Source organism: Somniosus microcephalus, unplaced genomic scaffold, assembly GCF_052327205.1.
Source record: "Somniosus microcephalus isolate GS21.2 unplaced genomic scaffold, FLI_Smic_1.0 scaffold255, whole genome shotgun sequence".
Classification (NCBI taxonomy): Eukaryota; Metazoa; Chordata; class Chondrichthyes; order Squaliformes; family Somniosidae; genus Somniosus; species Somniosus microcephalus.
The window spans coordinates 130,325-151,979 of NW_028225442.1; the positions used below are offsets into that span (position 1 = coordinate 130,325).

At 50.3% G+C, this 21,655-nt stretch overlaps 1 protein-coding gene across 3 annotated transcripts in view; it reads left to right on the forward strand.

Annotated features, from left to right (window-relative positions):
* LOC147081972 (NACHT, LRR and PYD domains-containing protein 3-like) overlaps positions 1-21,655 on the forward strand; it is a 105,682-nt gene that overhangs the window by 67,099 nt on the left and 16,928 nt on the right. For 2 of the 3 annotated variants that reach the window (XM_085980555.1, XM_085980556.1), the window contains 2 exons: positions 10,288-10,459; positions 10,559-10,624. In XM_085980555.1, coding sequence (XP_085836681.1) covers positions 10,288-10,459; positions 10,559-10,624 — 238 coding nt within the window. Of the gene's footprint in view, positions 1-5,563; positions 5,719-10,287; positions 10,460-10,558; positions 10,625-21,655 lie in introns of those variants that run through there. The other variant, XM_085980557.1, reaches the window with a different exon arrangement.

Below are 21,655 nucleotides of genomic sequence, written 5' to 3' on the forward strand. Positions count from 1 at the left end.
TCTCCTGCAGTGATGTCCTGGTGCTGAGACGATTCTCCAATAACCACACTCCATGGTGCCACACACGTCGAACACTGTCCCGAGGATCTCCTGCAGTGATGTCCTGGTGCTGAGACGATTCTCCAATAACCACACTCCATGGTGTCACACACGTCGAACACTGTCCCGAGGATCTCCTGCAGTGATGTCCTGGTGCTGAGACGATTCTCCAATAACCACACTCCATGGTGTCACACACGTCGAACACTGCCCCGAGGATCTCCTGCAGTGATGTCCTGGTGCTGAGACGATTCTCCAATAACCACACTCCATGGTGTCACACACGTCGAACACTGCCCCGAGGATCTCCTGCAGTGATGTCCTGGTGCTGAGACGATTCTCCTCCAATAACCACACTCCATGGTGTCACACACATCGAACACTGTCCCGAGGATCTCCTGCAGTGATGTCCTGGTGCTGAGACGATTCTCCAATAACCACACTCCATGGTGCCACACACGTCGAACACTGTCCCGAGGAACTCCTGCAGTGATGTCCTGGTGCTGAGACGATTCTCCAATAACCACACTCCATGGTGCCACACACGTCGAACACTGTCCCGAGGATCTCCTGCAGTGATGTCCTGGTGCTGAGACGATTCTCCAATAACCACACTCCATGGTGCCACACACGTCGAACACTGTCCCGAGGATCTCCTGCAGTGATGTCCTGGTGCTGAGACGATTCTCCAATAACCACACTCCATGGTGTCACACACGTCGAACACTGTCCCGAGGATCTCCTGCAGTGATGTCCTGGTGCTGAGACGATTCTCCAATAACCACACTCCATGGTGTCACACACGTCGAACACTGCCCCGAGGATCTCCTGCAGTGATGTCCTGGTGCTGAGACGATTCTCCAATAACCACACTCCATGGTGTCACACACATCGAACACTGTCCCGAGGATCTCCTGCAGTGATGTCCTGGTGCTGAGACGATTCTCCAATAACCACACTCCATGGTGCCACACACGTCGAACACTGTCCCGAGGAACTCCTGCAGTGATGTCCTGGTGCTGAGACGATTCTCCAATAACCACACTCCATGGTGCCACACACGTCGAACACTGTCCCGAGGATCTCCTGCAGTGATGTCCTGGTGCTGAGACGATTCTCCAATAACCACACTCCATGGTGCCACACACGTCGAACACTGTCCCGAGGATCTCCTGCAGTGATGTCCTGGTGCTGAGACGATTCTCCAATAACCACACTCCATGGTGTCACACACGTCGAACATTGTCCCGAGGATCTCCTGCAGTGATGTCCTGGTGCTGAGACGATTCTCCTCCAATAACCACACTCCATGGTGCCACACACGTCGAACACTGTCCCGAGGATCTCCTGCAGTGATGTCCTGGTGCTGAGACGATTCACCTCCAATAACCACACTCCATGATGTCACACACGTCGAACACTGTCCCGAGGATCTCCTGCAGTGATGTCCTGGTGCTGAGACGATTCTCCAATAACCACACTCCATGGTGCCACACACGTCGAACACTGTCCCGAGGATCTCCTGCAGTGATGTCCTGGTGCTGAGACGATTCTCCAATAACCACACTCCATGGTGTCACACACGTCGAACATTGTCCCGAGGATCTCCTGCAGTGATGTCCTGGTGCTGAGACGATTCTCCAATAACCACACTCCATGGTGTCACACACGTCGAACACTGTCCCGAGGATCTCCTGCAGTGATGTCCTGGTGCTGAGATGATTCTCCAATAACCACACTCCATGGTGTCACACACGTCGAACACTGTCCCGAGGATCTCCTGCAGTGATGTCCTGGTGCTGAGACGATTCTCCTCCAATAACCACACTCCATGGTGCCACACACGTCGAACACTGTCCCGAGGATCTCCTGCAGTGATGTCCTGGTGCTGAGGCGATTCTCCAATAACCACACTCCATGGTGCCACACACGTCGAACACTGTCCCGAGGATCTCCTGCAGTGATGTCCTGGTGCTGAGAGGATTCTCCAATAACCACACTCCATGGTGCCACACACGTCGAACACTGCCCCGAGGATCTCCTGCAGTGATGTCCTGGTGCTGAGACGATTCTCCAATAACCACACTCCATGGTGCCACACACGTCGAACACTGTCCCGAGGATCTCCTGCAGTGATGTCCTGATGCTGAGACGATTCTCCTCCAATAACCACACTCCATGGTGCCACACACGTCGAACACTGTCCCGAGGATCTCCTGCAGTGATGTCCTGGTGCTGAGACGATTCTCCAATAACCACACTCCATGGTGTCACACACGTCGAACACTGTCCCGAGGATCTCCTACAGTGATGTCCTGATGCTGAGACGATTCTCCAATAACCACACTCCATGGTGTCACACACGTCGAACACTGTCCCGAGGATCTCCTGCAGTGATGTCCTGATGCTGAGACGATTCTCCTCCAATAACCACACTCCATGGTGCCACACACGTCGAACACTGTCCCGAGGATCTCCTGCAGTGATGTCCTGGTGCTGAGACGATTCTCCTCCAATAACCACACTCCATGGTGTCACACACGTCGAACACTGTCCCGAGGATCTCCTGCAGTGATGTCCTGGTGCTGAGACGATTCTCCAATAACCACACTCCATGGTGCCACACACATCGAACACTGTCCCGAGGATCTCCTGCAGTGATGTCCTGGTGCTGAGACGATTCTCCAATAACCACACTCCATGGTGCCACACACGTCGAACACTGTCCCGAGGATCTCCTGCAGTGATGTCCTGGTGCTGAGACGATTCTCCAATAACCACACTCCATGGTGCCACACATGTTGAACACTGTCCCGAGGATCTCCTGCAGTGATGACCTGGTGCTGAGACGATTCTCCAATAACCACACTCCATGGTGTCACACACGTCGAACACTGTCCCGAGGAACTCCTGCAGTGATGTCCTGGTGCTGAGACGATTCTCCAATAACCACACTCCATGGTGCCACACACGTCGAACACTGTCCCGAGGATCTCCTGCAGTGATGTCCTGGTGCTGAGACGATTCTCCAATAACCACACTCCATGGTGCCACACACGTCGAACACTGTCCCGAGGATCTCCTGCAGTGATGTCCTGGTGCTGAGACGATTCTCCTCCAATAACCACACTCCATGGTGCCACACACGTCGAACACTGTCCCGAGGATCTCCTGCAGTGATGTCCTGGTGCTGAGACGATTCTCCAATAACCACACTCCATGGTGCCACACACGTCGAACACTGCCCCGAGGATCTCCTGCAGTGATGTCCTGGTGCTGAGACGATTCTCCAATAACCACACTCCATGGTGCCACACACACGTCGAACACTGTCCCGAGGATCTCCTGCAGTGATGTCCTGGTGCTGAGACGATTCTCCAATAACCACACTCCATGGTGCCACACACGTCGAACACTGTCCCGAGGATCTCCTGCAGTGATGTCCTGGTGCTGAGACGATTCTCCTCCAATAACCACACTCCATGGTGCCACACACGTCGAACACTGTCCTGAGGATCTCCTGCAGTGATGTCCTGGTGCTGAGATGATTCTCCTCCAATAACCAGACGCCATGGTGCCACACACGTCGAACACTGTCCCGAGGATCTCCTGCAGTGATGTCCTGGTGCTGAGACGATTCTCCTCCAATAACCACACTCCATGGTGTCACACACGTCGAACTCTGTCCCGAGGATCTCCTGCAGTGATGTCCTGGTGCTGAGACGATTCTCCTACAATAACCACACTCCATGGTGCCACACATGTCGAACACTGCCTTGATGTCAAACACAGTCACTGTCACCTCACAGCTGGAATTCAGTTCTTTGGTCCTTTGTTTGGAGTCGATTGGTCCTGGTGGAACTCAAATTGAGCCTCGGTGAGCAGCTTATTTGTGACGAAGTGCTGCTTGATCGCAGTGTTTATAACTCCTTCCAACACTTTGATGATTGCAAACAGGCTGATAGGGCAGTAATTGATCGGGTTGGATTTGTCCTGCTCTTTGTGGACAGGACATACCTGGACAATTCTGGATATCTGGAACAACTTCACTAGATGTGCGGTTAGTTCCAGAGCACAGATCTTCAGCACCACAGCCAGAATATTGACGGGACCTGTGGTAAACCACTTTTATCGTTCACTATCGTTACACTATAGTTATCACTGTTCACATTGTTGTATCACTGTACGAGGTCGCCTCTTGTCACACTGTTATACCTGGGCTGACCACTGCCGACTCCGCCCATGGCTCCACCTACCTGCCCAGGTATAAAGGTGGTCGACTGGCTGGTATTCCTCCTTGTTGGATCCGATCACCCACGAGGGTGGGCTCTGTTATTTAGCCAATAAAAACCTATAGTTACTTTCTTAACTCGTCGCTTTTCATTGGATGAATTGATAGGTATATCAATTTTATTGGCTAAATTTTAAAATGTCTAACGTGCCAGACCAGTCAGACGCCCAGCTACAACAGCCACACGCTGAGCTACAACAGCCACAGCAGCCGGCTTGGCTGCGAGCCCTCAGACCTCCGTACCTGGATCTAAACCCACAGGCAGCAAACTCAGCCCTCGACTTCGAACACTGGCTGTGCTGCTTCGAATCCTACCTGGAAGAATCCGGCGTCCCTCAGAGATCCAAACTAAGAGTTCTGACCGCCCAAGCGAGCCCTAAAGTATACGCACTCATCCAGGACATTACTACATACGAGGCCGCTATCAACCTACTGAAACAACAGTACCGGAGCCCGGTAAATTCCATGTATGCCAGACACCTCCTAAGATCCCGCCCGCAACAGCCAGGAGAGTCTGCAGCTGAATTTTTACGGGCGCTACGAACACTCGGCAGGGACTGTGACTTTAAAGCAGTATCGGCTGCAGAAAACACTGAAGATAACATCCGCGATGCCTTCGTGAAAGGCCTTCGGTCCGACTACTCATGGCAGAGACTGCTGGAATCAAAGGACCTCGACCTGAACACAGCTGCAGCCCTGGCCTACTCCCGAGAAGTGACCCAGCGGGACCTCGGTGTATTCCAGGTACTGTTCGCGACTCTGGGACTCGGGCCCGACCCCGACCGCAATACCCCCCGCAGCGCCGGCGTCCCGGACCCGACCGGGACCGCCACCCCCGGTACCGGCTGCGACTTCAGACCCCCGCGATCGGGCCGCCGGCTGCTTCTTCTGTGGGCAGGCGAAACACCCGAGGTCGCGCTGCCCAGCCAGAAACACGACGTGTTCCAGCTGCCAGAAAAAAGGCCATTTCGCTAAGGCCTGCAGAGGGAGAGCAGCAGAGGCCAGCAGTGCCTCATGCGAGTTGTGGGGGCGGCCATCTTTTATCAAGGCCACAGATGCCAGCATTCTCTCGTGTGAGCAGTGGGGGCGGCCATCTTTGATCCAGGCAACCGACACCAGCAGTGCCTCATGTGGGTTGTGGGGGCAGCCATCTTCGCCGCCATTTTACCCACCGCACTCGACCGCCACCTTACCTCCAGACCTGACAACCGCTTCACCCACAGACTACAGCGACTCGCTCGGCCACACACTAGCCTCCGTCACACTAGACCAAGCTCGCCCGCATCATCTGTCCAAATCAATGATGGACATCAAAGTAGACGGCCACGCCACGACCTGCCTGTTCGACAGCGGAAGCACGGAGAGTTTCATCCATCCATCCAGACACGGTGAGCCACTACTCCCTCACTGTCCAGCCAACGCGCAACCGGATCTCGATGGCATCGAGGTCCCACGCCACAGACATCAGCGGCTACTGTGTTGTGACCCTGTCGGTTAAGGGCACGGAGTATAAAAACTTTAAACTCCTCGTCCTGCCCCAGCTATGCGCTGCCGTCCTACTAGGGCTGGACTTTCAATCCCACCTCCAAAGTGTCACTCTAGCATACGGTGGACCCCTCCCCCCGCTCACAGTCGACAACCAGCAGCCTTTAAATCGCCCACCGCGTAACACCGGCCTATCCACCCTCAAGGTCCCGCCACCTTCCCTGTTCGCTAACCTCACCCCTGACTGCAAACCCGTCGCTACCAAGAGCAGACGGTACAGCGCCGGGGACAGAGCTTTTATTAGCTCTGAGGTGCAGCGCCTCCTGAAGGAGGGCATCATCGAGGGGAGCATCAGCCCCTGGCGTGCCCAGGTCTTAGTCGTTAAGACCGGCAATAAAAACCGCTTGGTCATCGACTACAGCCAAACCATAAACCGGTACACCCAGCTGGACGCATACCCCCTTCCCTGCATATCTGATATGGTCAATCAGATTGCACAATACCGGGTATTCTCTACCATCGACCTCAAGTCGGCCTACCACCAACTCCCTTTCCACCCCGAGGACCGCCAGTATACCGCCTTCGAGGCGAATGGCTGCCTCTACCACTTCCTTAGGGTCCCCTTCGGCGTCACCAACGGGGTTTCGGTCTTCCAAAGGGAGATGGACCGGATGGTTGACCAGAACAGGCTGCAAGCCACGTTCCCCTATCTAGATAACGTCACCATCTGCGGCCGCGACCGGCAAGACCATGACGTTAATCTGGAAAGATTCCTCCGTACGGCCCAATGGCTGAACCTCACCTACAATAAGGAGAAATGTGTTTTTAACACCTCGCGCCTTGCCATCCTCGGCTGCGTAGTAGAGAACGGAGTCATCGGCCCTGATCCCGAAAGAATGCGCCCCCTCATGGAGCTACCCCTCCCCCACTGTCCAAAGGCGCTGAAGAGAACCCTGGGGCTCTTCGCCTACTATGCCCAATGGGTGCCGAATTATGCGGACAAAGCCAGACTCCTCATGAAGTCCACCTCCTTCCCCCTTACGGAAGAAGCGTGCGCGGCCTTCTCCCTCATCAAGGGAGACATTGCTAAGGCCACTACGCACGCGGTGGATGAGTCCATCCCCTTCCAAGTGGAGAGCGATGCATCCGACTTCGCCCTAGCCGCTACCCTCAACAAGGAGGGGAGACCGGTGGCCGCCTTCTCAAGGACCCTACAGGGCCCTGAGATCCGACACTCTTCGGTCGAGAAGGAGGCCCAGGCGATTGTGGAGGCGGTACGCCACTGGAGGCATTACCTCGCAGGCAAGCGATTTACCCTCCTCACCGACCAGCGTTCGGTCGCTTTTATGTTTAATAACAAGCTGAGGGGTAAAATCAAGAACGACAAGATCTTGAGGTGGAGAATCGAGCTATCCACCTACGATTATGATATCTTGTACCGGCCTGGTAAGCTGAACGAACCCCCTGACGCTCTATCGCGAATTACATGCGCCAACGCGCAAACTGATAGACTTCAGACCCTCCACAACGACCTCTGCCACCCTGGGGTCACCAGACTTTACCACTTCATTAAGGCCCGCAACCTGCCCTACTCCATCGAGGAGGTCAGGACCATGACCAGGAACTGCCAGACCTGTGCCGAGTGCAAACCGCACTTCTTTAGGCCGGACAGAGCAAGCCTGATCAAGGCCACCCGCCCCTTCGAGCGCTTGAGCATCGATTTTAAGGGGCCCCTCCCGTCCTCTGACCGTAATGTGTACTTCCTCAATATTGTTGATGAGTACTCCCGTTTCCCCTTTGCCTTCCCCTGCCCAGACATGACCAGTACCACGGTCATTAAATGCCTGAACGACCTCTTCGCCTTGTTCGGGTTCCCAAACTATATACATAGTGACCGGGGCTCCTCCTTCATGAGCGAGGAACTCCGCCAGTTCCTACTAGCGAGAGGTATTGCTGCAAGCAGGACCACCAGCTACAATCCCCGAGGGAACGGCCAGGTGGAAAGAGAGAACGCGACGGTATGGAAGGCCGTCCTCTTAGCCTTAAAGTCTAAGGGCCTCCCAACCTCTCGCTGGCAGGAGGTCCTCCCGGCGGCGCTGCATTCCACCCGGTCACTACTTTGCACTGCCATCAACGCCACCCCCCATGAACGAATGTTTGTTTTCCCCAGGAAGTCGACTACAGGAACCACGCTACCAACCTGGCTGACCTCTCCGGGGCCTGTCTTGCTGCGAAAGCACGTGAGGGCCCATAAAACGGACCCCCTGGTCGAGAGGGTGAACCTCCTGCACGCCAACCCCCAGTACGCCTACGTGGCATACCCAGACGGGCGGGAGGATACAGTCTCCTTACGAGACCTCGCACCCTCGGGCACTCCGGAGACACCACCTTTACCCCCCCCCACCACCCCCCCAATTCTAGCCCAGGTAGACGGTACGCCGGAACCCCAAGAGCCTTCGCCTACCTCGCAGACGCCAGCATTAACACCGGATACCGCAACACCGCCGCTGCGACGATCAGAAAGGCTTACGAGGCCTCCGGACAGACTGACATACCAGAACTGGTAGTACACTTCACCCCGCCGGACTCCAATCTAAACAAGGGGTGAATGTGGTAAACCACTTTTATCGTTCACTATCGTTACACTATAGTTATCACTGTTAGATCGTTTCCCTATAGTTATCACTGTTCACATTGTTATCATTGTACGAGGTCGCCTCTTGTCACACTGTTATACCTGGGCTGACCACTGCCGACTCCGCCCATGGCTCCACCTACCAGCCCAGGTATAAAGGTGGTCGACTGGCTGGTATTCCTCCTTGTTGGATCCGATCACCCACGAGGGTGGGCTCTGTTATTTAGCCAATAAAAACCTATAGTTACTTTCTTAACTCGTCGCTTTTCATTGGATGAATTGATAGGTATATCAGGACCTTTAGCATTTGCTGTGCCCAGTTCGTTCATTTGTTTCTTGATACTGAAATGCGGGGGAACTCTGCACTAAATCTCACACCTACTGTACATTCTGGAACTTTTGTCACCTTTAGTGCTTCCTCCAAGTTGTGCTCAAAATGGAGGAGCACTGATTCATCGGCTGAGGGAGGGCGGTAATCAGCAGGAGGTTTCCTTGCCCATGTTTGACCTGAAGGCATGAGATTTCCTTGGCTCTGGAGTCAATGTTAATGACACGAAGGGCACTTGCATCTGAGGGTACATCACTGCGCCCCACCACTGGTGGGTCTGTCCTGTCCGATGACTGCTGATGGAGGTACCTGGGACTTTGCCTAATAACTATGATTTTAAATGTATCACTACGTCACACAGTTGCTTGACTAATGTGTGGTCCACTTCTCCCTACTTTGGCACCAGTCCCCAGGAGTTAATGAGGAGGGCTTTGCAGGGTTGACTGGGCTGGGTGTTCCTTTGTGGTGTCCGAATCCAATGCCGAAGCTGAGCGGTCCGCCCAGTTTTATTCTTCTGTATCCTTCTTTCGAGAGGCTTTCTAGGCCATTTCAGAGGCCATCACATTGGTGAAGGACTGGAGTCACGTATAGACCAGGTATAAAGGGCATTGGGTTTTACAACAATCTTTACTAATCAGCTTTTTGTTTTGAAATGTTTCAAATTTGAATTCAAATTCATGAAACGTCCACGATGATATTTGGACCGTTATCTCAGGATTACTTGTCCAGTAACATAACCAACAGGCTATCGTTCTCGACGTCTCATCATCTCTGTCCATTGTCTGATTGCACCTCTGAAGTGCCTTTCGACGCTTTCTTTTCTGCATTAAAGGTGTTATATAAATGTAATCTTTGATGATGAAAGTCCTGACTACACCAACCCCATTGCTGGATATCTGTTCCCGGTTACCGAGGTTTCATACCGGCAGCGGATGTGTAAAATAACGGGTGTCGGACATTTCAATTACCCGGGGGGGAAAGCGATTAGATTTTTCATTACTTTTATTGGTCGATTCTCCAGCCCTACACCAACAGTGATTGTTTTGATTAGTCAGTGTAATTTCTCAGGCAGTTTTCTAGCTGTTTCTCACTTCAGATTCGTTCCTTCCCTGCCACTACAGTTCTGACTCGCTTTTTTATTTCTCGGGAAATCGCAAAGTGCAGCAGCAGGAAAAACTGAGAGAAATTCTATCTGTCAGTCAGTAATCTGATGTCATGTTGGACACTGAGGGACAGAGACAAATAATCACGTTAAAACTGCTGCAGATTCTCAGTGATTCCTCACTCTCCGAGAACTATAATTCATTAAATTTCTTTGCCATTAACGACTGAATCAAGATGTTTACAGAATATTCAGCCAATGTTCAGAATGGATCAGAACCCGACACAGTGACTGCTTCCTGTGCTCAACAACTGGGAGATCCCATCACTGAGCAGATCCTTTCCTTCCCATTCTCGGTGTTTATATTTCACTCAGCTCCTCAATTCATTCATTACTATTCTTTACAGAAAGTCACTGAGCTCGCGGAGAAGGGAAACCGGGCGGACAGTTCCAAACTTCTCCTAACTCTGGTGATGGAGAAAGGCTCTCGGGCCCGAAGGGTGATGTGGGAATCCTTTGTGAAAATGCGCCATGGGGTACCAAAGCTGGACAAAATACTGAAAGAAATACAGGAACTTGGTACGGTAAAATCACACTGAATTCAGTTTCACATTCAAACAGGATTTTACTATAATATTACACAGATCTGATTTCATGAACGCTAATTGATTTAAACAGGTTCTGATCCATTTGATTACATGAACATCGCACGAGGTTTATCCGAAGTACCCAGTCACCTGAGAGGTAAGTGATGAAATGGAAATTTCAAACCGTTTATCTCACGATAGAATCCAAATATTTGACTGGAGCTGATTTGTTTAAATGTTGTCAGAATCTGTGAATGAGAAGGTCCAAGGCTCAGGGAATAGGATTGAACATTATTTGGATTCGTGATTAATCCACAAAAGTTCTGCATAGATTCAATTTACAAATAAAGCTGATTTTTGAATTATTGGTAAATTTGCAGGTCTTGTATGCTCCAGTTAATCCAACTGCACATTGCCTACACCTGGCAGGATCCTGATACACTGTGAAAGCCCATACACACCTGGCAGGATCCTGATACACTGTGAAACCCCAGACACACCTGGCAGGATCCTGATACACTGAAACCCCATACACACCTGGCAGAATCCTGATACACTGTGAAACCCCATAAACACCTGGCAGGATCCTGATACACTGTGAAACCCCATACACACCTGGCAGGATCCTGATACACTGTGAAACCCCAGACACACCTGGCAGGATCCTGATACACTGAAACCCCATACACACCTGGCAGAATCCTGATACACTGTGAAACCCCATAAACACCTGGCAGGATCCTGATACACTGGGAAACCCCATACACACCTGGCAGGATCCTGATACACTGTGAAACCCCATACACACCTGGCAGGTTCCTGATACACTGTGAAACCCCAGACACACCTGGCAGGATCCTGATACACTGTGAAACCCCATACACACCTGACAGGATCCTGATACACTGTGAAACCCCATACACACCTGGCAGGATCCTGATACACTGTGAAACCCCATACACACCTGGCAGGATCCTGATACACTGTGAAACCCCATACACACCTGGCAGGATCCTGATACACTGTGAAACCCCATACACACCTGGCAGGATCCTGATACACTGGGAAACCCCATACACACCTGGCAGGATCCTGATACACTGTGAAACCCCATACACACCTGGCAGGATCCTGATACACTGTGAAACCCCATACACACCTGGCAGGATCCTGATACACTGTGAAACCCCATACACACCTGGCAGGGTCCTGATACACTGTGAAACCCCATACACACCTGGCAGGATCCTGATACACTGTGAAACCCCATACACACCTGGCAGGATCCTGATACACGGTGAAACCCCAAACACACCTGGCAGGATCCTGATACACGGTGAAACCCCATACACACCTGACAGGATCCTGATACACTGAAACCCCATACACACCTGGCAGGATCCTGATACACTGTGAAACCCCGTACACACCTGGCAGGATCCTGATACACTGTGAAACCCCATACACACCAGGCAGGATCCCGATACACTGTGAAACCCCATACACACCTGGCAGGATCCTGATACACTGTGAAACCCCATACACACCTGGCAGGATCCTGATACACTGTGAAACCCCATACACACCTGACAGGATCCTGATACACTGAAACCCCATACACACCTGGCAGGATCCTGATACACTGTGAAACCCCGTACACACCTGGCAGGATCCTGATACACTGTGAAACCCCATACACACCAGGCAGGATCCCGATACACTGTGAAACCCCGTACACACCTGGCAGGATCCTGATACACTGTGAAACCCCATACACACCAGGCAGGATCCTGATACACTGTGAAACCCCGTACACACCTGGCAGGATCCTGATACACTGTGAAACCCCACACACACCTGGCCAGATCATTATACCGTGTGAAACCCCGTACACACCTGGCAGGATCCTGATACACTGTGAAACCCCATACACACCTGGCAGGATCCTGATACACTGTGAAACCCCACACACCTGGCCATAAGGGATGGTTATCTGGATCAATATGTCGAGGAACCAACTCGGGAACAGGCTATATTGGACTGGGTACTGTGCAATGAGAAGGGACTAATCAGTAATCTTGTTGTACGGGGACCCTTGGGTCAGAGCGATCATAACATGATCGATTTCTCACTCGAAATGGAGAGCGAAGAAATTGACTCAGAGACTAAGGTCCTGAATTTAAACAAGGGGAATTATGATGCCATGAGACGGGAACTGAGTAGGTCTGATTGGACAACGTTCCTGGGAGGACTGGAGGTAGATAAACAATGGCAAACATTTAAAGATAGAATGACAAAATTGCAAAAATTGTTTATACCAATCTGGCATAAAAGGAAATCTAAAAAGGTGACTCAACCGTGGATAACAGGGGAAATTAGAGACAGCATAAAATCCAAAGATAGGGCGTATAAAATAGCCAAAAAAAGCGCCAGAGCGGAAGATTGGGAACAGTTTAAGATAGAGCAAAGGAGGGCAAAGGGCATGATCAAGAGGGGCAAAATAGCTTACGAAAACAAGCTGGCGGAAAATATAAAAACTAACTCCAAAAGCTTTTATAAATATATCAAAAGGAAAAGACTGGTGAAAACCAAAGTTGGTCCATTGCAGTCAGATACGGGGGAATATATAATGGGAAATAAGGAAATGGCAGATCAACTAAATGCATACTTTGGGTCAGTCTTTACGAAGGAAGACACAAAAAACCTCCCTGGGATATCGGGAAAAATAGGGACATTGGCAAAGGAGGAACTGACGCAAATCAATATCTCTAAGGATATGGTGTTAAGGAAGCTAAAGGGATTGAAGGTGGACAAATCCCCAGGGCCTGATAACATGCATCCTAGGGTACTGAAGGAGGTGGCCCTAGAGATAGCGGATGCACTAAGGATGATTTTTCAGAATTCATTAGACTCAGGAACAGTGCCGATGGATTGGAGGGTAGCTAACGTTACCCCACTATTCAAAAAGGGGGGTAGGGAAAAAGCAGGTAATTACAGACCTGTAAGCCTTACATCAGTTGTGGGCAAAATGCTGGAGTCCATCATTAAGGATGAAATAGCGGAGCACTTAGCAAATGGGGACAGGATAGGACAGAGTCAACATGGATTTACAAAGGGTAAATCGTGCTTGACTAATCTATTGGAATTTTTTGAGGGAGTAACTGGTAGAATAGATGGGGGAGAGCCAGTAGATGTGGTGTACCTGGACTTCCAAAAGGCCTTCGATAAGGTCCCACATAAAAGATTAGCATGGAAAATTGAGGCTCATGGGATAAAGGGGAAAGTTTTGGCGTGGATAGGGAACTGGCTGTCAGATAGAAAACAGAGAGTTGGAATAAACGGCTCATTTTCTGAATGGCAGGCAGTAACAAGTGGGGTACCACAGGGATCTGTCCTGGGCCCCCAGCTGTTCACAATTTACATTAATGACCTGGATCAGGGAGTCGGATGCAGCATTTCCAAATTTGCAGACGACACTAAACTAGGAGGGGGGGTGGGCTCAGAGGAAGAGACCAGGAAGCTCCAGAGCGATTTGGACAGACTGGGCGATTGGGCGGATAAATGGCAGATGCACTATAATGTGGACAAGTGCGAAGTTATCCACCTTGGGTGCAGGAACGGGAGGGCAAATTATTATTTAAATGGCAATAGATTGGGAGAGGGGGAAGTACAGAGAGACCTGGGTGTTCTTGTACACCAGTCACTGAAGGCGAGCATGCAGGTGCAACAGGCGGTCAAGAAGGCAAACGGTATGCTGGCCTTCATAGCAAAAGGGTTAGAATACAGGAACAGGGATACCTTGCTGCAGCTGTACAGGGCACTGGTGAGACCACACCTCGAGTACTGTGTACAGTTTTGGTCGCCTCATCTGAGGAAGGATGTTCTTGCCATGGAGGGGGTGCAGCGGCGATTCACCAGGCTGATACCAGGAATGGCGGGAATGACCTATGAGGAGAGACTATGTAGTTTAGGGATGTACACACTGGAGTTTAGAAGATTGAGAGGGGACCTCATAGAAGTGTATAAAATTCTGACAGGTCTAGACAGACTGGATGCAGAAGGAATGTTTCCCTTGGCGGGTGAGAACAGAACTAGAGGACATAATTTAAGGATAAGGGCTAAACCATTTAGGACAGAGATGAGGGGGAATTTCTTCACTCAGAGAGTGGTGAACCTGTGGAACTCATTGCCACAGAGGGCAGTGTACGCCAGCTCATTAAATATATTTAAGAGGGAATTAGATATATTTCTACGGGCAAAAGGGGTTAAGGGTTACGGAGAGAAGGCGGGGACGGGATACTGAATTAAAGGATCAGCCATGATCTCATCGAATGGCGGAGCAGGGCCGAATGGCCTACTCCTGCTCCTATCTTCTATGTATCTATGTATCATTATACCGTGTGAAACCCCATACACACCTGGCAGGATCCTGATACACTGTGAAACCCCATACACACCTGGCCAGATCATTATACCGTGTGAAACCCCATACACACCTGGCAGGATCCTGATACACTGTGAAACCCCATACACACCTGGCAGGATCCTGATACACTGGGAAACCCCATACACACCTGGCAGGATCCTGATACACTGTGAAACCCCATACACACCTGGCAGGATCCCGATACACTGTGAAACCCCATACACACCTGGCAGGATCCTGATACACTGTGAAACCCCATACACACCTGGCAGGATCCTGATACACTGTGAAACCCCATACACACCTGGCAGGATCCTGATACACTGTGAAACCCCATACACACCTGGCAGGATCCCGATACACTGTGAAACCCCATACACACCTGGCAGGATCCCGATACACTGTGAAACCCCATACACACCTGGCAGGATCCCGATACACTGTGAAACCCCATACACACCTGGCAGGATCCCGATACACTGTGAAACCCCATACACACCTGGCAGGATCCCGATACACTGGGAAACCCCATACACACCTGGCAGGATCCCGATACACTGTGAAACCCCATACACACCTGGCAGGATCCTGATACACTGTGAAACCCCATACACACCTGGCAGGATCCTGGTACACTGTGAAACCCCATACACACCTGGCAGGATCCTGATACACTGTGAAACCCCATACACACCTGGCAGGATCCTGATACACTGTGAAACCCCATACACACCTGGCAGGATCCTGATACACTGTGAAACCCCATACACACCTGGCAGGATCCCGATACACTGTGAAACCCCATACACACCTGGCAGGATCCTGATACACTGTGAAACCCCATACACACCTGGCAGGATCCTGATACACTGTGAAACCCCATACACACCTGGCAGGATCCTGATACACTGTGAAACCCCACACACACCTGGCCAGACCATTATACCGTGTGAAACGAGTGCCTGATGTGGATGTTATCTCTGCCCCTGGGCAGCTATTCAGCACAAACTGTGGTCAGTGGTGCAGAATTGGGAAAAGGTTAAGCATTACCATTGTACATCACCTCATGAACATCCGATAGTGTTCGCTCTAATCTGAGAAGATGTTCAGAGTTTCACAATCAAACATTAACTGAGGAGGAACATGAGCAATAGGCCGTGTTCTGGGTGATTTGAAATTGACTGTGCCGATTACCTCTGGCAGTAAAACAGACAAACTAGGCACAGAGAATCTTGTTGTACTGAAAGAACCGTCATTTCATTCAGGGGGATTTGAATCCCAATTTAATTATTATCACAAACATATTTATAATTTTCAAAACTACATTATCGGCAACTCGTATCCAAATGAAACGATGGAGTTTAATAATAGTAACTGTTGAAATGAAGTCTGTCTTCCCTAACGTAATACTGAGTGAAGTGGGCGGTAGTTCTAGTTCTGATTCTGATCGATTATCTGATGAGACTGTTATCTAAAAATAATATAAATGTAAAATTACTGAAAGCTGATCGCATTTTCTGAAACACAACAGGAGGATGTTTAGGGGAACACAAGGCTACTTTGGTCCAAACCAGTCTGTCCCTGTTCGAGGTGAACTCACCTTCCTCTCTTCAGCTTATCCACAGAAATACAACCAATTGTCTCTTGTCCCCAATCACACTGCCCCTTAGTGTCCTCCCTGGTAACTGGTCTCCCACTCTACTACCCTTCAGTGAAAAATATTACCCTGATTTCACACACAAACACAACCAATTGTCTCTTGTCCCCAATCACACTGCCCCTTAGTGTCCTCCCTGGTAACTGGTCTCCCACTCTACTACCCTTCAGTGAGAAATATTACCCTGATTTCACACAGAAACACAACCAATTGTCTCTTGTCCCCAATCACACTGCCCCTTAGTGTCCTCCCTGGTAACTGGTCTCCCACTCTACTACCCTTCAGTGAAAAATATTACCCTGATTTCACACAGAAACACAACCAATTGTCTCTTGTCCCCAATCACACTGCCCCTTAGTGTCCTCCCTGGTAACTGGTCTCCCACTCTACTACCCTTCAGTGAGAAATATTACCCTGATTTCACACAGAAACACAACCAATTGTCTCTTGTCCCCAATCACACTGCCCCTTAGTGTCCTCCCTGGTAACTGGTCTCCCACTCTACTACCCTTCAGTGAAAAATATTACCCTGATTTCACACAGAAACACAACCAATTGTCTCTTGTCCCCAATCACACTGCCCCTTAGTGTCCTCCCTGGTAACTGGTCTCCCACTCTACTACCCTTCAGTGAAAAATATTACCCTGATTTCACACAGAAACACAACCAATTGTCTCTTGTCCCCAATCACACTGCCCCTTAGTGTCCTCCCTGGTAACTGGTCTCCCACTCTACTACCCTTCAGTGAGAAATATTACCCTGATTTCACACAGAAACACAACCAATTGTCTCTTGTCCCCAATCACACTGCCCCTTAGTGTCCTCCCTGGTAACTGGTCTCCCACTCTACTACCCTTCAGTGAAAAATATTACCCTGATTTCCCTTCTTACTCCTGGCGAGTTACTCAGTTTTCCCTTAATTAATTGTGTTCTTTATGAATCTCATTCCGGCATTAAGTTTGTGACTTTGATTAGAAATTCTGATCAATTCCTGACACACAGTCATCTTATTTCCCTTTGCACTTTCACCATTTCAATAATAATATTCCATTGATTAGAAGGGCACACAATACCTGCCCAGGGTCTGATAGACAAACGGTGGAACTTCTCTCCATTCACAGTCTGTCCCTCTCCCAGTGTACACACCAACCCAGATAACCTGCCCATGGTCTGATACAGTAACAGTGCAAGTTCTGTCCATTCACAGTCTGTCCCTCTCCCAGTGTACACACTAACCCGGATAACCTGCCCACGGTCTGATACAGTAACAGTGCAAGTTCTGTCCATTCACAGTCTGTCCCTCTCCCAGTGTACACACTAACCCAGATAACCTGCCCACGGCCTGATACAGTAACAGTGCAAGTTCTGTCCATTCACAGTCTGTCCCTCTCCCAGTGTACACACTACCCCAGATAACCTGCCCACGGTCTGATACAGTGACAGTGCAAGTTCTGTCCATTCACAGTCTGCCCCTCCCCCAGTGTACACACTAACCCAGATAACCTGCCCACGGTCTGATACAGTAACAGTGCAAGTTCTGTCCATTCACAGTCTGTCCCTCTCCCAGTGTGCACACTAACCCAGATAACCTGCCCACGGTCTGATACAGTAACAGTGCAAGTTCTGTCCATTCACAGTCTGTCCCTCTCCGTGTACACACTAACCCAGATAACCTGCCCACGGTCTGATACAGTAACACTGCAAGTTCTGTCCATTCAAAGTCTGTCCCTCTCCCAGTGTACACACTAACCCAGATAACCTGCCCACGGTCTGATACAGTAACAGTGCAAGTTCTGTCCATTCACAGTCTGCCCCTCCCCCAGTGTACACACTAATCCAGATAACCTGCCCACGGTCTGATACAGTAACAGTGCAAGTTCTGTCCATTCACAGTCTGTCCCTCTCCCAGTGCACACACTAACCCAGATAACCTGCCCGCGGTCTGATACAGTAACAGTGCAAGTTCTGTCCATTCACAGTCTGTCCCTCTCCCAGTGTGCACACTAACCCAGATAACCTGCCCCTGGTCTGATACAGCAACAGTGCAAGTTCTGTCCATTCACAGTCTGTCCCTCTCCCAGTGTACACACTAACCCAGATAACCTGCCCACGGTCTGATACAGTAACAGTGCAAGTTCTGTCCATTCACAGTCTGTCCCTCTCCCAGTGTACACACTAACCCAGATAACCTGCCCACGGTCTGATACAGTAACAGTGCAAGTTCTGTCCATTCACAGTCTGTCCCTCTCCCAGTGTACACACTAACCCAGATAACCTGCCCACGGTCTGATACAGTAACAGTGCAAGTTCTGTCCATTCACAGTCTGTCCCTCTCCCAGTGTACACACTAACCCAGGTAACCTGCCCATGGTCTGATACAGTAACAGTGCAAGTTCTGTCCATTCACAGTCTGTCCCTCTCCCAGTGTACACACCAACACAGATAACCTGCCCATGGTCTGATACAGTAACAGTGCAAGTTCTGTCCATTCACTGTCTGTCCCTCTCCCAGTGTACACACTAACCCAGATAACCTGCGACGGTCGAATACAGTAACAGTGCAAGTTCTGTCCATTCACAATCTGTCCCTCTCCCAGTGTACACACTAACCCAGATAACCTGCCACTGGTCTGATACAGTAACAGTGCAAGTTCTGTCCATTCACAGTCTGTCCCTCTCCCAGTGTACACAATAACACAGATAACCTGCCCACGGTCTGATACAGTAACACTGCAAGTTCTGTCCATTCACAGTCTGTCCCTCTCCCAGTGTACACACTACCCCAGATAACCTGCCCACGGTCTGATACAGTAACAGTGCAAGTTCTGTCCATTCACAGTCTGTCCCTCTCCCAGTGTACACACTAACCCAGATAACCTGCCCACGGTCTGATACAGTGACAGTGCAAGTTCTGTCCATTCACAGTCTGTCCCTCTCCCAGTGTACACACTAACACAGATAACCTGCCCACGGTCTGATACAGTAACAGTGCAAGTTCTGTCCATTCACAGTCTGTCCCTCTCCCAGTGTACACACTAACACAGATAACCTGCCCACGGTCTGATACAGTAACAGTGCAAGTTCTGTCCATTCACAGTCTGTCCCTCTCCCAGTGTACACACTAACCCAGATAACCTGCCCACAGTCTGATACAGTAACAGTGCAAGTTCTGTCCATTCACAGTCTGTCCCTCTCCCAGTGTACACACTAACACAGATAACCTGCCCACGGTCTGATACAGTAACAGTGCAAGTTCTGTCCATTCACAGTCTGTCCCTCGCCCAGTGTACACACTAACACAGATAACCTGCCCACGGTCTGATACAGTAACAGTGCAAGTTCTGTCCATTCACAGTCTGTCCCTCTCCCAGTGTACACACTAACCCAGGTAACCTGCCCATGGTCTGATACAGTAACAGTGCAAGTTCTGTCCATTCACTGTCTGTCCCTCTCCCAGTGTACACACTAACCCAGATAACCTGCGACGGTCGAATACAGTAACAGTGCAAGTTCTGTCCATTCACAGTCTATCCCTCTGCCAGTGTACACACTAACCCAGATAACCTGCCCACGGTCTGATACAGTAACAGTGCAAGTTCTGTCCATTCACAGTCTGTCCCTCTCCCAGTGTACACACTAACCCAGATAACCTGCCCACGGTCTGATACAGTAACAGTGCAAGTTCTGTCCATTCACAGTCTGTCCCTCTCCCAGTGTACACACTAACCCAGATAATCTGCCCACGGTCTGATACAGTAACAGTGCAAGTTCTGTCCATTCACAGTCTGTCCCTCTCCCAGTGTACACAGTAACCCAGATAACCTGCCCACGGTCTGATACAGTAACAGTGCAAGTTCTGTCCATTCACAGTCTGTCCCTCTCCCAGTGTACACACTAACCCAGATAACCTGCCCACGGTCTGATACAGTAACAGTGCAAGTTCTGTCCATTCACAGTCTGTCCCTCTCCCAGTGTACACACTAACCCAGATAACCTGCCCACGGTCTGATACAGTAACAGTGCAAGTTCTGTCCATTCACAGTCTGTCCCTCTCCCAGTGTACACACTAACCCAGATAACCTGCCCACGGTCTGATACAGTAACAGTGCAAGTTCTGTCCATTCACAGTCTGTCCCTCTCCCAGTGTACACACTAACCCAGATAACCTGCCCACGGTCTGATACAGTAACAGTGCAAGTTCTGTCCATTCACAGTCTGTCCCTCTCCCAGTGTACACACTAACCCAGATAACCTGCCCACGGTCTGATACAGTAACAGTGCAAGTTCTGTCCATTCACAGTCTGTCCCTCTCCCAGTGTACACACTAACCCAGATAACCTGCCCACGGTCTGATACAGTAACAGTGCAAGTTCTGTCCATTCACAGTCTGTCCCTCTCCCAGTGTACACACTAACCCAGATAACCTGCCCACGGTCTGATACAGTAACAGTGCAAGTTCTGTCCATTCACAGTCTGTCCCTCTCCCAGTGTACACACTAACCCAGATAACCTGCCCACGGTCTGATACAGTAACAGTGCAAGTTCTGTCCATTCACAGTCTGTCCCTCTCCCAGTGTACACACTAACACAGATAACCTGCCCACGGTCTGATACAGTAACAGTGCAAGTTCTGTCCATTCACAGTCTGTCCCTCTCCCAGTGTACACACTAACCCAGATAACCTGCCCACGGTCTGATACAGTAACAGTGCAAGTTCTGTCCATTCACAGTCTGTCCCTCTCCCAGTGTACACACTAACCCAGATAACCTGCCCACGGTCTGATACAGTAACAGTGCAAGTTCTGTCCATTCACAGTCTGTCCCTCTCCCAGTGTACACACTAACCCAGATAACCTGCCCACGGTCTGATACACTAACGGCGGGTCTTCTGCACATTGTCCCTCTCGGTGAGCGATCAATCCCGTTTTCCATTGCTTCAGAAGGGAATCACCACTGACGGTTTCAGAGTTTGATCCACTAGAACTTCTACTGTCATATAAACAGGATCATGTGTGGATTTGTAATGTGATTTCTAAAGCACAGCGCAGGCCGGAGAGTATTAACCATCAGAGGGAAAATATCACCTTCATTGAAACCTCCATGTTC